Source organism: Labeo rohita, unplaced genomic scaffold, assembly GCF_022985175.1.
Source record: "Labeo rohita strain BAU-BD-2019 unplaced genomic scaffold, IGBB_LRoh.1.0 scaffold_278, whole genome shotgun sequence".
In the NCBI taxonomy this organism is placed as follows: Eukaryota; Metazoa; Chordata; class Actinopteri; order Cypriniformes; family Cyprinidae; genus Labeo; species Labeo rohita.
Genome location: NW_026129078.1, coordinates 31,035 through 48,339, shown reverse-complemented (window position 1 = coordinate 48,339; position 17,305 = coordinate 31,035). Strand labels below are relative to the sequence as shown.

Sequence of the window (17,305 nt, the reverse complement as noted above, 5' to 3'; positions counted from 1 at the left end):
GTCTGTGTGGATGCAGAATTAAAGAGGAACAGTGTCTCATCCTGACTTCAGCTCTGAAATCAAACCCATCACACCTGAGAGAACTGAACCTGAGCTGGAATAAACTAGGAGACTCTGGAGTGAAAAACCTCAGTGATCTACTGATGAACACACAATGCAAGCTGGAGAAACTACAGTTAGTAGAGTTAAAGTTTATTTAAGTTATTGTTTAAAGCAGTGCAGTGAATTTGCCATATTGGTTTAATTGTTGTGTTTTTTTTTTTTTTTTTTTTTTTTTTCAATTCAGTGAGTAATTGTTTACTTTGCATAATTTGATACAATATTCTCATCATGTACATGCAGAAATCAGTCTTTTATCAGAGAATAAAGAAAAGAGGCATGTTACGTCCCAGATGTAAAAGTCCAGGGTAAGGGAGTAACAGAGAAAAGTGTAAATGAAAAATTGGTTGGGGCGAGTGTGTACCAGACCCCTGCCCCACTCGACAGACATGTTAAGTTCCAAATTAACTAGTATTTTGTTAATAAAAGTACATTTGACAAAGTAAAAATAGGAAGCAAAATAGATTTCGGGAGGGGGAAAGGCCAAAAGAACAAACAAAAGGACCCTCTAACTAGTGAGGGAGCAAAAACTAAACTGACAAAATAAAGGAAAATTAACAACAGAAATGTACACCAACTCCCTAACTAAGCAAAAACAGGAGAGAAAGATTCACAAAAAAAAAAAAAAAAAAAAAAATGCCACCCACCTCCCTACAGCTTCCAAAACACAAAGGCACATAGCGCAACAACAACACTAAGCCCTTATTCAAGTTACGTCTTATTGTAGCCTTTTGAACAAGTTTTACACAAGAACAATCACACACAATAAACACAGCAACATGGGAACAGCATTCTGGAAGTTGAGCTTCATTGTGGTTGTATGTTGAACAACCTTTGAGTTTGCAGAGAGACACAGCATCCAACAATAATATTATATAAATAAACAACCACGGAACGTAACAGGCATTAACTAAATAGATAAAAGATAAAAGTAAAAAAAAAAAAAAAAAAAAAAAAAAAAGAAATGAAAACAAAAGGAACAGTACCTACCAGTGTACAAAAATAAAGTAACTCAAAACAAAGTATTAGAAACTAAATGCCTTCAATATGATGATAATCATAGATCTATTTGCGAAAAACACATTAGTAAGTTGATCATCATAGATCAGAATCATTGTTCTTTATTTTTCTGTTTTCAGTCTGTGTGGATGCAGAATTACAGAGGAACAGAGTCTGATCCTGACTTCAGCTCTAAAATCAAACCCATCACACCTGAGAAACCTGAACCTGAGCAGGAATACACTAGGTCACTCTGGATTTGAAAACCTCAGTGATCTACTGATGAACCCACAATTCAAGCTGGAGAAACTAGAGTTAGTATCATTATACTGTACATTTCTCCATCTGAAGAAAGATTCATAAATACTATGTTTTCATGTGCATCTGTAAAAACAACATGAAACTTGAAGTTTCCATGATTTTGCTGGTTTATTATTGAATGTATGGCATTTACTCATAATGCATCATAGATTTGATTCATTGTCTTTTCTCTTTCTGTCTTCAGTCTGTGGAGATGCAATATTACAGAGAAATGGTGTCTCATCTTGACTTCAGCTCTGAAATCAAACCCATCGCATCTGAGAGAACTGAACCTCAGTGGGAATAAAATAAAAAACACACAAGTGAATCGCTTATGTGGCATATTAAAGGATTCACACTGTAAACTGGAGAGATTGGGGTCAGTGACACTTTACACTTAATATCTCAGTCTGACTTCACATTGTATTTGTGCTTCGCAATTTTCTTTTTTTACTTTTTTTTTTTTACCAATTAACAATATCAGTTAAATTGTTTAAAACGTAATGTAAGATGTTTAAACCAAAAGTATTTTTTTAAACATTTGCTGCATAGTTAAAATATAAAACAAAAAGTTTATGTAAAAGTTTTTGAGAGACAGGGAGAATAAAAACAATAACAGTCACATTTGATTATTGCATTCAGAAATGTACAGTGTTAAATAAAGTGAAATGTGCGCAAATGTTATAAACACTATAAACATAACAATAGGCTATTTTAGTCCCCCTTACTCCACCGCAAATAATTTCAATTTAACAATTCAGAACCATACAAGAATGAAAAGTATAAGTATCTTATGAGCGTCAAGCTAAAACAAATTAATTGAAAGTGAAATTGAAACAGAAACCATTGTTGGGCTGACGTAGCCTACCTCTCTGATTTGGCACAAACCCAAAAAATTCCATATTTGCAATGTGTTTGGATGCTAAACTATTATTTATAATGTAAACTAGGCTTTGTACTTCACTCGTGTTCCAATATCAATATAAAATGTCATTCTTCTGTCAAGCAATTAACTTGTTTCATGCAGTCGTTATGGAACACAATTCCCTGATAGCACACGTATATCTCGGAGACGTCTATTTGATGTCTGCATTTACATTTGCAAGACGTACAGTAGTTTGCTCATCTGCAGTACGCCTATTGGACGTTTCCTACCAGATGTCAAATAGACATCTATTAGATGTCTTTTAAGATGTTTATGATTTAGAATGTATGTATAACTGACATCTGGGGCAAGGTACCCTGATGAAATAAATGACATTATTTAAACTGCAAAGTTAAAATATAACTTAAATATAAAATATAACTTTTATTATTGGATAAGATGGGCGGAGCACTCGGATTAAAACCTCAATCCGATTTGGCTCTATTTTGATCTTGCACTGACTGAGACATAGGAAGGAATGATAGATGGTATACAGATGTGGCTAATGCGCACATGAACATAGTGTCATTTTTGTCAAACTGTACAGCTATAATTACTGTTTTTCCATTACTTTAAGGCATAGGTTTAGGTTTGGGGTAAGTGTAGATGTAGATGTTAATAAAACACAATATACTACATAGAAATTTAAATTACTTAGAAAATTAAGTTAGAACGATCGACAAGCCAGGATTTAAACTTAGGACACTCAGAGCATTGCAGCACTGCATGGCACAACAATCTTGTCGTTTGATGGTTAATGATCAGTTTACAAGCTTTGATTTATTGGTTAGAGAAAACTAGCTAAAATAAACATCCCTAATCTGGTGAAATAAACAAGATAATCTTTTTTTCCTCTGTTTTATTTGCTTATTAAAATTGTGACATTATTTTCTTCTTATTTTCTGCTTTCCTTCTTTCTGCCAATGTAGATTAAGTGACTGTGAAATGACAGATGAAGGTTGTTCTTCTGTAACTTCAGCTCTGAAATCAAACCCATCACACCTGAGAGAACTGAACCTGAGTGGGAATGAACTAGGAGACACTGGAGTGAAAAACCTCTGTGATCTACTGATGAACACACAATTCAAGCTGGAGAAACTAGAGTTAGTATCATTATACTGTACAGCAGTTACTGTGTGATTTTAAAGTGTACTGTTCAATGTTTCAATTAAAATCAGGAGTCTAACTAGTAAATAATTACAAAGTTTTTGAAACAATGTGCTTATTTTCTACAGGTTGATCTACAGAAATATAAGACTTGCATCTGTTGTTGCAATAAACATGAGATTTTAAAAAATGAAATAGTTTTAAAAACATATTTTCCAGCAAACAGAACTAGTGACACTATTACAAACAGATTATGGGAACTACAGACTATATGTCTACTGTTGATCTACACCTACTGTAGCTCTTCAATAAGATGATTGTTGTAGATCTGAGTCATTGTTTTTTCTCTTTCTGTCTTTAGTCTGTGGAGATGCAGTATTACAGAGAAACAGTGTCTCATCCTGACTTCAGCTCTGAAATCAAACCCATCACACCTGAGAGAACTGAACCTGAGTGAGAATAAACTAGGAGACTCTGGAGTGAAAAACCTCAGTGATCTACTGATGAACACACAATTCAAGATGGAGAAACTAAAGTTAGTATCATTTTACTGTACAGCAGTTAGAGTGAGATTAAAGTGTACTGTTTAGATTATTTTAAAGGTGTCATCGGATGCCCATTTTCCACAAGTTGATATGATTCTTTAGGGTCTTAATGAAAAGTCTTTGGTTAAAAATTCTCAGTGGTTGTGTAAAACAACACCCTTTTTACATTGCCAAAATCAGCTCTGCAAAAATCATCTTATTCTGGTTGAGGCTGCTTTAAATGCAAATGAGCTCTGCTCACCCCGCCCCTCTCTTCTCTCTGTGGAGAGACGAGCCTGTTTACTTTAGCCTCATTCAGCCGTGTTTAGCCACTAAACTTGCTAACTAGCAGTTTATTAGGAAAGGCGATCACAAAGATTCATAAAAAAAAAAAAAACCCTTATACTCACTTCTGCTGTAAGTGAATCTGGATCATGAATGATTCACACGAACATAGATGGATATATGTAGATCAGGAGGCGCATTCCCTTCACAAACAAATGTAATCCACTGCATCTTCAGCGGCTCAGATGTCAGGAGTAAATGACCACCACTACGTTCATTATTTCATCTAGTAACACAACACCTCAATCACTCATTCGGAGATATTCTTGTCTAATTTACATCCCTGCTCCAGCATCAAAACAAAGAGGTTGGACTGTTACAGCTGATCTGAGGTAAAACACTCATGTCAATCAACTATCGTGGGAGCGGCATCTGTGGGTGTGACACCACACCGACAGTCATCTGAGAACGGCTCGATTTGGAAAGGGGATATTATTTTTCGATTATTTAAAAACCACTACATGGATTTTTATCATTATAGGGTAGATTTGTACATACACTGCCAACACACATTAAACAGCATGTAAAAGTGAACTTAGCATCCAATGACCCCTTTAAGACAGACTCAAGTCATATATTTATTATTATTTATAGTGCTGCATCTTTTCTTTTTTTCCATCTTCAGAAAGATTCAGCAGTACTATTAGCTAATGTGTTTGTATGTGTATTAGAGCATTAAACTTGCTGAAATCTTACATGTTTGCTGTGAAACTAGACAGAAATGAAAACTGAATAAAAACAAATGTAACGTGACAGTAGATAATTTTGACAGTCATATTTATACTGGACTAATGGTACTTTTCACTAAATCCTTTATTCAAAATGTGTATTTAGAGATTGTACACTCTAAAATAACTTAATTTATTCATTTATCTTATTTTTTTTTTTTCTCTCTCCAGCCTGTGGGATTGCAGAATTACAGAGGAACAGTGTCTCATCCTGACTTCAGCTCTGAAATCAAACCCATCACACCTGAGAGAACTGAACCTGAGTGGGAATCAAATAAAAAACACAGGAGTGAATCATTTATGTGACGTACTGAAGGATTCACACTGTAAACTGGAGAGATTGAGGTCAGTAACATTCACATACAAGAATTAAAATGATTTAAATCACTCTGAGTTCACATGTATTTTTGAAAATTCTTCACCATAATGATTTGTTTGTAAGATGATGTTCCTCTGTTTGTCTCTTTCTAGTCTTTATGACTGTGGCATTACAGATGTTTCTTCTTTAACTCAGTCTTTGACAAGCACAAAAGCACTGCAGTTCCTAAAAGAGCTTGATCTGAGTTTTAATGTGATTGGAGACTCAAAGCAGCAGCTCATTGATGTGCTACGAGACTCAAACTGTAAACTGAGGTGAGTAAACTTCCCTTTCTGATATTAAAAAGATTCATTTACCTCTAATATGTGAACAAATACAGTACTGTGCAAAGGTTTAGGCCACTAGTATTTTCACCAGCTAAAAAATGGTTTAACGCAAGTTATTTCTATCTTTTGCTGTAGTGTGTCAGTCAAAAATATCACTTTACATTTCCAAACATTCTGTTTGCCATTAATTGTAATAATCTAGTGAGATTTTTGTTTGCACAAGGAGTCTGACAACAGCCAGTGCTCCACACTGAGATCTGATCTTCTCTTCATCCAGTCTGTCTGGAATGACATGAAGACACAGAACAAACTGAAACAGAGTAAATCCAGAAGAACTGTGGCAACGTCTCCAAGATGCTTCAAGAGACCTACCTGCAAAGCTACCTGAAAAATTTTGTGCAAGTGCACCTAGGGCAAAAGCTGCTGCAAACGCAAAGTAAACACCAAATGTTGCTTTCATTTAGTTAATAGAAGGTAATTGATAAAGAAAATCTATTTATGACAGCATCCTCATTTTACAGCATTTTTACATAAGTGCCTAAAACTTTTAACTCTGCTGCAGCTTTGCAGGTAGGTTTCTTGAAGCATCCTGGAGACTTTGTCACAGTTCTTCTGGATTTAGTCTGTCTGAGTCCTGTTCTGTTTCTTCATGTCAGTCCATACAGACTGGATGATGGTGAGATCAGATCTCTGTGCAGAGCACTCGCTGTTGTCAGACTCCTTGTGCAAACTGAAATCTCACTGGATTATTACGATTGATTGCAAAATAAATGTTTGGAAATGTAATCTTATATTTCCTACTGACACACTACAGCAAAAGACCAAATTTAACTGACTTTAAACCATTTTTTAGCTGATGAAAATACTAGTGACTTTGAAAACATGAAAAACGTTTATCAAATTATCATCAAGCTTTATTTCAAAGGGTTTGTGTCAGAATGAAATGTAAAGTTGAAAAAAATGTTGAACACAAAGCAGGAAAGAGAACAAAAGCACACTGTCAGAGCTTTATACAACAACACCTGCTTTATTAATGACATCAGTAATAGTGAATCATTACAGTTTGAAATAGATTTGGTCAGATTGTAGGAAAACGCTGGTAAAATCAGTGCAGATTCCAGCATCAGTTCACAGTCGTCCAGCATCACTGAGACCAATACAAACATTTAAACTACAGGAAAAACAGCTTTAACAAGTGGAACATTTAACTGAAAGGTTTTTGTTTTGTTTAAAATCGCATATGTATTTGTTCCTTGTCGTTTATTATATACTCATTAGCATGTGTTTCTATTTATAGTGTTTGTAGGAACAGGAGTCACACAAACACAAACAGACAAACATATAAATATAATTCATGTTCAAATGTATTTAAAATGCAAATATTGTTTTAGAAATATCTATGCAAGGTCATGTAAATGTAGCTTTAACTAAAAAAAAAAATTAAAAATTGATTTACGATTTACAGTTTGTTCCACTGAACACTGATTTTGTTCTTTCTCTCTTCTGTTCTCATTGTCAATAGTCCCTGATAGAAGGGACTTCAGTCAGCAAAAGATGATAAATGCTGTATATCAAAAGTTGAGATCATCATGAAAGGAGCAGTAAACATCAGGTGAGGATCCACAGAAGAGCTTCACTACTGTGTCTATGAGGAGAAAGAAATGTGTGATAAATGTGTGAATGTGATCCATACAGGTGAAGAGACTCAGACTTTACAATCAAATAATGCAGCATGTGTGTTAGAAACATGTGATATTGAATCATTAATGTTGCTTTAGTATTCAAGCAAATGATCATTTTGTTTTATTTAAAGTTTAAACAGGAGTAAGAAGCTAAGATGAGTCTGTCTGGCTCTTTAGTTTAAGGCCTACAAATGTAATAATATTTGCATTAAACTCATCCATAATTAATTTAATGCTTCTAATCATAAATGTGATTGTCAAGTGCAGCACTTAACTGTATCAAAAGATATAAAACAAGTCTACAATGTGAAATTACTTAAAACATGTAACTATTTTAACGATTTGTAAACTTTTATATTAGGTTAGTTATGTGTGTGTGTGTGTTGTTAATGTACAGATATCCAGTATATTGTGTTTGTTCTGTGGATTGAGTCTCTCCTTCATCAGTTCAGACCAACTAAACATTTTTACCTGTTAACAGCATTTGTGTCTTTCACTCTCCTCTAGATAGTCAGATACATTGTCTTTTTGACCACATGTACATTTGCATGTAAATAAAATGTTACATATACAGTTAAAAACAACTACTTTGTTTAAAAAGTTCATTTGCCTGTTTTAAGTATTATTGAAGCTACATAAGCAGTTTCTCAAACTTAAATATAGGCATAATACATAAAACATAAATGAGACTTGTCACAGCACTTATATATCATTGCTCTGTTGCAGAACTGGATTGCTTCCATTGCCCTAATCTGTAAGTCACTTTTGATCAAAGCATCTGCAAAATGACTAAATGTAAATGCAATGTAAATGTTCCCATTATATGTAAAAAGGGACCGTTCACCTAAAAGTGTAAATTGTCTCATCATTTACTGTCCCTTATGTCATTTCAAACATCTAAGATGATATTTTGAGAAATGTCTCAGTGTCTTTGATTGGTTGCCAGTTCTTCAAAAATATGTATGTTCTATAGACAAGAAACATACAGGTTCTTATTTCAGAAATCAGGTCTCTCTCTCTCTACTGCAGCTTGTTCATAATTCAGCTGCTCGGCTTTTAACGGATACTAAGAAGAGAGAGCACATTCTTGTGCTTATCATCTCACAATGGCTACCTGTACAATACAAAATTTATTACAAAGTGCTGCTATATGTTTTCATAGAGTATGTTTCTGATTTAATCAGTCTCAAACTCAAATCCTGGAGGGCCAGAGCTCTGCACAGCTTAGGTCCAACCCTAAACAAGGGCTTTTCTGTTGCAGCTTTGGAATGACCTTAAGGTCCTACACTCAGTGAATTTCAGTTATTGTGCTGTATTATTTATTTGTGTTAGGTGGAGACTTTGCGTTTACAGTTGAAAAAGTTTTAAGGCTAAGCACTGTGAACTTTGTTTTACTAATGATCATACCCAGTGGGGAAGCATATTTCCATAAGGAAGCTGTGGCCAGGCAAAGTAATGGTGGAATCAAAAACCAGTTGGACATGGCCTATAAAGACGCAAAAACTGCAGAACACATATTAATACTACAGAAATATTTTAAATAAATAAATAAGCAAACGCAAATATCATCATGTGACATTTGCAATAAACAGCATCGTAGACAACAGTCCAGGTACAGGGAAAATAATAATACAGTGTTTAAATGTATTAGGTAGAATATCCACACTCCAGTACAGCAGGTGACAGAAACTGTTCAACTCGTTCAAAACCCTCCAGTAAAACCCACGAAGAAGACGAAACGAAAGTAACTACGGAAAACACGCAGATAGCGAGAGAAAGCATTGCTCATTGGATTTGATCCATGCCATGTCCTAAAACATTTTTTTAGATACAACTCAACCCTAGTAATTTTAACTCTCGCTGACATTGTTTGTATCTCTCCAGTAAAACCCACGAAGAAGAATAATCCAATCCGTGTGAGAGACATGAGAATTAGCTAATTGCTGGCAAGCTACAAGCCTAAAGCCTTCTACATCTTGCACGATTTTCGGCTGTCCCAGACGAAAGATTGGCAAAACTACAACTGCCATTGTATAATTTACCAGTAGCGCATGTTGATGACGGTATATTTTTCTATAGTAACGTGCGTCGCAGCCTACGAGTCAATAGGAGTCATCATCATATAGTTTACATGCACTTTGTACCCAATTTTATTAGACCCATGTCGCAGTGTGATCAGGAACAATAATCTTATAGGATTGCTAAAATAGGCTTAAAGGACAAAAAGAGCGTTTCAAATACGTATAAATTCTGTTTTTAGTGGACAAGACTGCAAAGTAAGTTTTTCAAAAGGGGTTATTTGAAAACGAATGTGTTTCTTAAGATTTTTCCGCATTTTCGCTGTTGTTTTATGCTGTTGTTTTTGTGATGCGAAACCGAAACCAGCCATTTCTCATTAAGAACATTGGGTTATTCTACATGGAAAGGCATTTGTTTGTAACTCACTTTATTTTATATAGTGTTTTTTGTTGCAGTTGCTGCTAACTCAACCTATTTATTCATCTCATTAACGACCATCATCTCCAAGTCAAACTGAACAGCAGATTGTTTTATCTGCAGTATGTCAGAGGAGCCAGGAAAGGACTCTCTGTCTGAGGTGAGTCTGTCACAGAAACAGAGGTAAGACTGAGTCTTTTTTTTAGAGAATGATTTTAAACAATGCTACAATAATTATAATAATCATAATAATATTCAACATTAACAAAATGTGTTTTATATTTACAAATGCTTTGCAGAACATCAGAGCGTCATGCCTTCCTAATAAAATAAAAAAAACATAAAAAAAATATAAAAAGTAGCCCATAGACGATAGATATCTGAGAACTGAAAATCAAAACAATCATTTACAATCTTAAACTAATTTACAGTCGCTCTTCAGCACTGTGTATGTAGATGCTTATGTAAATTATTCCACTTCAGGTATTTTGTTCTTTGGGGTCATAAATGTATATTCACACATTTAAAAATGACTGCACACTTAATATAAAGGGGTCGTATGATATATATATATATATATATATATATAAATATATATATATACACTGTGTGCAGAATTATTAGGCATGTTGATATTCTGGTCATATTTTTTTTCCGAACACATTTTACCTATTCCAAACCACATCAGTCTTAATAACTACTGTTAAGTTTGTATTTAATCATTTATATGTGATATATAACTGTCCGTGAAGGCTGGAAGTGAAAAACTCCTTATATTCAGGTGTGTGTAATTATTAGGCATGTTTTCTTTTACAGATAAAATGAGCCAAAAAAGAGATTTAACCCAGACTGAAAGGTCCAAATTATTAAATGCCCATGAGAAGGATGCAATACTAATGCATTACAAGAATTTGCAAAGTTCAGGCTTGACCATTGGACAGAGAAATGCTTGTTGAGTCTGCATGGTCAGAAAAACAGGTGGAGAAGAAAAGATGCATGTTAACTGCAAAAGAATTAGGAATTAAGGTGAAGAATTAGGTGTGACACCATCAGGAACCATTTAGTCTCCAGCGCCACCATTTTCCAGAGCTGCAACCTACCTGGAGTCTTCAGAAGTTCAGTGTGTCAGGTTCTCAGAGACTTTGCTTGAGAAAAAATCCTAAAAAATGCCCCTGACTTAATAAGAATAACAAGCTGACGTGTTGTGAAATACATGAAGACAGTTTTTTTATAGGCTTTATAGACAGATAAGTTGAGAGTGACTCTTGAAGGACAAGCATCACATCCTCTTGTACCTCTGATTCAAGAATTTATCTTCCAAAATCTGGCAGTAAGTTTTGGGAGTTCATTTTGGTCCATCTCTGCAAGTCAGACTTTTCAGGATAGGAGACTAAACATGAACTCCCAAAATGTACTGCCAGATTTTGGAAGATAAATTCTTGAATCAGAGGCACAAGAGGATGTGATGCTGGTCCTTCAAAAGTCACTCTCAACTTATCCGTCTATAAAGCCTATAAAAAAACTGTCTTCATGTATTTCACAACACATCAGCTTGTTATTTTTATTAAGTCAGGGGCATTTTTTAGGATTTTTTTACCAAGCAAAGTCTCTGAGAACCTGACACATTGAACTTCTGAAGACTCCAGGTAGGTTGCAGCTCTGGAAAATGGTGGCGCTGGAGACTAAACGGTTCCTGATGGTGTCACACCTAATTCTTCACCTTAATTCCTAATTCTTTTGCAGTTAACATGCATCTTTTCTTCTCCACCTGTTTTTTCTGACCATGCAGACTCAACGAGCATTTCTCTGTCCAATGGTCAAGCCTGAACTTTGCAAATTCTTGTAATGCATCAGTATTGCATCCTTCTCATGGGCATTTAATAATTTGGACTTTTCAGTCTGGGTTAAATCTCTTTTTTGGCTCATTTTATATGTAAAAGAAAACGTGCCTAATAATTACGCACACCTGAATATAAGGAGTTTTTCACTTCCAGCCTTCACGGACAATTATATATCACATATAAATGATTAAATACAAAATTAACAGTAGTTATTAAGACTGATGTGGTTTGGAATTGGTAAAATGTGTTTGGAAAAAAAATATGACCAGAATATCAACATGCCTAATAATTCTGCACACAGTGTATATATATGTGTATATATATATATATATATATATATATATATATATATATATATATATATATATATATATATATATATATATTTTAATGTTTGTGTAAGATCTTTAAAGTTACAAAGGTCATAATTTCCTGCAAAGTGATTTATTCTATAGGAAGTGATTTCAAACACTCAAGTGATGTTATGAAATTAATTTGTAGCAAAAACATCATTATGTATTCACTTTGTTGGACAACAGGTTTGTAAACAGGCTCAAACCCATGCATGCATGCTTCTATGGCATGTTTATTCATCACACAGACCAATTTTTAGCACATTCAACATATATGTCGCACTGTACAGCCCTGGTGCGTGATCCATAGATAAAAAGTCAGAAGAGGTGTGTTCAACTCAAGCGCTGCTTTACCTAAATACATTGGTTTTTGACATCAAAGTACCGCAAGAGCGATTCGAAAGCATGAAGAACTGTCTGCTATCTATAGCTCTAACGGTACGTTGATGTCAAACACAGATCAGTCTGAACTCTGGCTTGTAGCGCTTTCAAGACATGATAGTGTCCCAAATGAAAAGGATCCTGCTTGACTGTAAATCACTGTTATTAGCTTTCTCCTTAAAGGACAGAAAATATTGCAATGAGTGATCCAGTTTTTGCTTAAATTTCGCTTAAATACAACCTTCTCTTTAACAGCATTAACTTATAGCTACCAAATTAACAGCTGAAGCTTGCTCTTTGTGTTTGATTTAAAATAAAAAATAGCAAGAGATTTCTCTAATATGTACTTTTTTCATTTTATTCACCATTTTAACAGGCTGCAATGTGAGACGTTAGATTCAGACTTCCAGATTAACAGGAACCACAAGATTTTCACAAACAAACTACCTGGAATCTTCCAGGTAGGAAAAGTATTTTCATAAATGTTTGTATTTATAACAAACAAATTAGTTACTGGACAATGTTTCTTTTACAAATATTTTTTATTACTGATTATATAATTTGAACCAAATATGAATGTGGTTTGGTTCAGTTTTGTGCTTTTGTCTCTGTTTTTTGTTTTGCTTTGTTTGTAGGATCTTGAGAAGAAAATAATAATAGAATAATATTACAAAAAGAGAACACGCAATACTTTGTGAAGGACTTTAATGAGAACAGGTGCAGCATCAAAGAAGCAGCTCTTGATCTCACACTCTACTTCCTGAGAGAGATGAAGCAAGATGAAGCTGCTGATACTTTACAAGGTAAGAGACTCTGTTAGCCGATTCCAGCACTGTGTCAATCTGTTTTCTCTTCCACAATCACTGTTATGACTCAGAGGAAGACCATTTGCTGTTCATATGCCTCATATTATGTCTTTTCCAATGACAAGCTTCCTTTAGACTTACACATTCTGTTTTGTACATAACAAACCCTGAGACTAAACAATCTGTATATTTTATTCCTGTTTTAGATGAGCTAACCTTTGTTCATCAGCTAAAATTCAGCCTAAAGAGGAAGTATCAATGTGTGTTTGAAGGAATTGCAAAGCAAGGTGACTCTACACTTCTGAATAACATCTACACAGATCTCTATATCACTCAGGGTTGTAGTGAACAGGCCAATACTGAACATGAGGTAAGACAGATTGAAGTTGCTTCCAGACATCGTGAATCACAAGAGATACAGGTTGAATGCAAACATTTGTTTGAAGCACCTGAACAAGACAAGCAGATCAGAACTGTACTGACAAAAGGAGATGCTGGCATCGGAAAATCAGTTTCTGTGCAAAAGTTTGTTTTGGATTGGGCTGAAGGAAAAGAAAATCAAGATATCAGCTTCATATTTCCTCTTCCATTTAGAGAGATTAACTTAAAGGAGAAGGAAAAATTAAGTTTGATTGACATTATAACTCAGTTTTTCCCAGAGACAAAAGGACTGAACCTTGAAAGGAGGAATAATTTCAAAATTCTGTTCATCCTTGATGGTTTAGATGAATGTCGTCTTCCTTTGAACTTTGATGGTAATGAGACATGGTGTGACCTATCATCGGCAGCCTCTCTGGATGTTCTCCTAACGAACCTCATCAAGGGAAATCTGTTTCCTTCTGCTCTTATCTGGATCACCACCAGACCAGCAGCTGCCAGTAAGATTCCTCCTGACTGTATCGACCGGCTGACAGAGATACATGGATTCAATGATGCACAAAAGGAGGAGTACTTCAGAAAAAGAATTGCGGATGAGAATCTGGCCAAAGAAATCATTGATCATGTTAAACAATCAAAGAGTCTCTTTATCATGTGCCACATCCCAGTCTTCTGCTGGATTTCAGCAACTGTTCTCCAGAACATTTTAGAGAAGAAAAGATATAATGATGTGAAAAACAATCAGGCTGATGACGCCTCCAAAACACTGCAGGAGTCAAATACTGAAGACACTCCTGAGACTCTGACACAAATGTACACACACTTTCTCCGATTTCAGATCCAGCAGAGCAGACAAAAGTATGATGGAGAATATACACCAGATGTTTCCTGGGATAAAGATGCCATATTTTCACTGGGGAAACTGGCATTTCATCAGCTGGAAAGAAACAATGTGATCTTCTATGAATCAGACCTGGAAGCCTGTGGTATTGATGTTTATAAGGCATCAGTGTGTTCAGGCATGTGTACCAAGATCTTTAAGGAGGAAACAGGGATCGTTCTTGGTACCATGTACTGCTTTGTTCACTTGAGCATACAAGAGTTTATTGCAGCCCTTTATGCACATCTGTTTCTAGACATAAACAAGAGAAGTATATTTGTTCATGAGTCTACAGAACAGGAAAACAAAAGTGGAACTATGATTGATTTGCTGAAGACTGCAGTGGACAAGGCACTACAGAGTGATAATGGACATCTGGATCTTTTCCTTCAGTTCCTCCTTGGATTGTCGCTCCAGTCCAATCATCGACTCATACAGGGTCTGTTGACACAGCAAAATGGAAATGACCAGAGCAAAAAAGAAATAGTTCAGTACATCAAACAGAAATTTGAAGCTAATCTGTCTCCAGAGAGATCCATCAATCTGTTCTACTGTCTGAATGAACTGAACGACCAAAATCTGGTGAAAGACATTCAGACCCACCTTAGCAAAGGAAGTCTCTCATCTGCTGATCTTTCTCCTGCCCAGTGGTCTGCTTTGGCCTTTGTGTTGTTGACATCAGAGGAGGAGCTGGAGGAGTTTGAGCTTCAGAAATTCAAGAAATCAGACGAGTGTCTCATTAGATTATTGTCAGTCATCAAAACCTCCAAAAGAGCTCTGTAAGTAATCATTTTTGAAAATTAGATATCTTGTTATTCTTGAAAATTGTCAAAAAAATATTTGTGTGTTTTTCTTTAGCTGAGAATGAAGAGTTTTGTTCTTCTTGAAACAATTAATGTTAGTAGCAGAAAGTGCTTTGTTCAGGGAGGTTGAGGTTTGACATATGTGAAAAGTATTTTAAATGATGATGGTTAGTCCATCAAATGTCCACTCAAATGTTTGCAGTAAATGTCAACAGATAATCAGCCACCATGTGATTGTGATTTATTTTAATGTATAATTCCAGCCTTTTTGCAGTACCTGTAGTACCAAACACTGGGTCAGTGTGGTACCCGCTGATAGGCAGCTGCTTTCAAACATTCCTGTGCATATTTTTTTTGTGAGGACTCTGTAAAATCATTGTGTTTTTACAGCATTGTGCATTGTAGCCAGTGTTGAGAACCTGATCATAATAGTAAAGGTGTTAATTTGAATTCACTCAGTAATGCTTTTCCTTGAACCCATAGAACTAGCACTTTCAAATATATAATTCATTGTAATTAAAGGTGTAGATTATCTAATATATTTATTATTTGTATTAAGCAAATCTATTCAATCTATTTTACTTATAGGCTAAATGATTGTGGCTTAACAGACAAAAGCTGTTCAGCTCTGGCTGCAGTTCTTGGATCAGATACCAGTCTGAAAGAGCTGAACATGAGCAATAATAATCTACAGGATTCAGGAGTGAAGCTACTTTGCACTGGACTGGAAAATACAAAGTGTTATTTGGAGATACTGAGGTAAGTTGTGTGACAAAAGACTAAAATTGAGCAAAAACATAAGGTGAAAGGATTCAGTTATGCAAACAGAATTCAGTTCTGCTGTAAAGCATCTCTAAAAAGACAATAGTAAGCAGTCATTATTCATTTGAAATCATTTCAGTGTTAAATAATTTTGGCTCAGTAATGTGTAAACTCCATCAATTTGTGGAGTTAGTCTAATTCATGTGAAGTAAACAGTGATGCCATCATCGGCTCAGTTCAGTTATCGTGCAGCAATTTCAATTTTTAAGTAATTTCAAAGTTTTATGAATTTTCAAATGATTTTTCTAATGATAATTGTTCATTATGAAATACTCTTTAATATATTGTTTATTTGGCTTAATGCTCTACATCTAAAATCGCCTGGACATTCAAACCTGGTTTGAATAAAGTGATATTCAATATGTTGGACAGATGAAACTAACTATTTCTGTCAGGGCCACTATCATCAAACATGATTGACAAAACAGTTTGGCATACAGTTTGGATTGGCAGTATGGTTCTGTTTTGGGCAAAAACTCCCTGCCCTTACTTGCAGCATAGATATTAGTAGAGAGAACAGGGATAACCACAGAACAGAACCAACATAAATGTAGCAGATATCATTAATAGTTTTAATGACAATTTAGTATAACAACATACTTCAGAATAAAGTCTGACTCAATGAGGAATATCAGAAATCCTGAAGTCCTGACTGCAGATAAAAGGCGGAGCTGGGGGTGAAGGAGGTTAGTTAGCTCCTAAACAAAGTGATAAGCTGCTGAATAATACTGAATGTACCTTATATAAGGAAGTAGTGATAGGCGTTGTATTCCTATAGGTAGATGTGGATCAGCTGAGAATCGTGAGATGCAAGCTTGACTGACGTGACCTGCCAGAACTAATGCTGTGTTTGATATTTATTGCATTCATGTTTTTTGAATCATTTTAACGAAAATATCAACCATGTTTTTTAAGTTGGTTTTGCTACTGATTATCATTATTTTTTTTGATAACCACATAATCTGCAGCTTTTATAGTGCTTTACATCTTTAGCGGTGTAGAGAAGCAACACACATGGAGCAGAAATGGCTTGAATGAAGCGTGTTTGGCTCTAGATGAAAATATTAGGATCATTCTAAAGGCACTGATCAGAGAGGGGGCCTGACGATTCAGTTGTCAGAAGTTTAGCTCATTTGTATAAGGAGTAAAATATAATTCTGTTTAGAGATTTGCAATTCTAGGATAACTGATTAATCATGTGAATGTGACATTTTCATTCTGGTTCTAGACTTTCCAACTGCAGTATCACTG

At 35.1% G+C, this 17,305-nt stretch overlaps 1 protein-coding gene across 1 annotated transcript in view; it reads left to right on the top strand.

Annotated features, from left to right (window-relative positions):
- Positions 1–7: 7 nt before the first annotated feature.
- LOC127160026 (ribonuclease inhibitor) overlaps positions 8–17,305 on the top strand; it is a 26,634-nt gene continuing 9,336 nt past the window's right edge. The window contains exons 1-5 of the mRNA XM_051102706.1: positions 8–175; positions 1,239–1,412; positions 1,604–1,777; positions 3,253–3,426; positions 3,792–3,965. Coding sequence (XP_050958663.1) covers positions 144–175; positions 1,239–1,412; positions 1,604–1,777; positions 3,253–3,426; positions 3,792–3,965 — 728 coding nt within the window. The 5' untranslated portion in view covers positions 8–143. The remainder of the gene's footprint in view (positions 176–1,238; positions 1,413–1,603; positions 1,778–3,252; positions 3,427–3,791; positions 3,966–17,305) is intronic.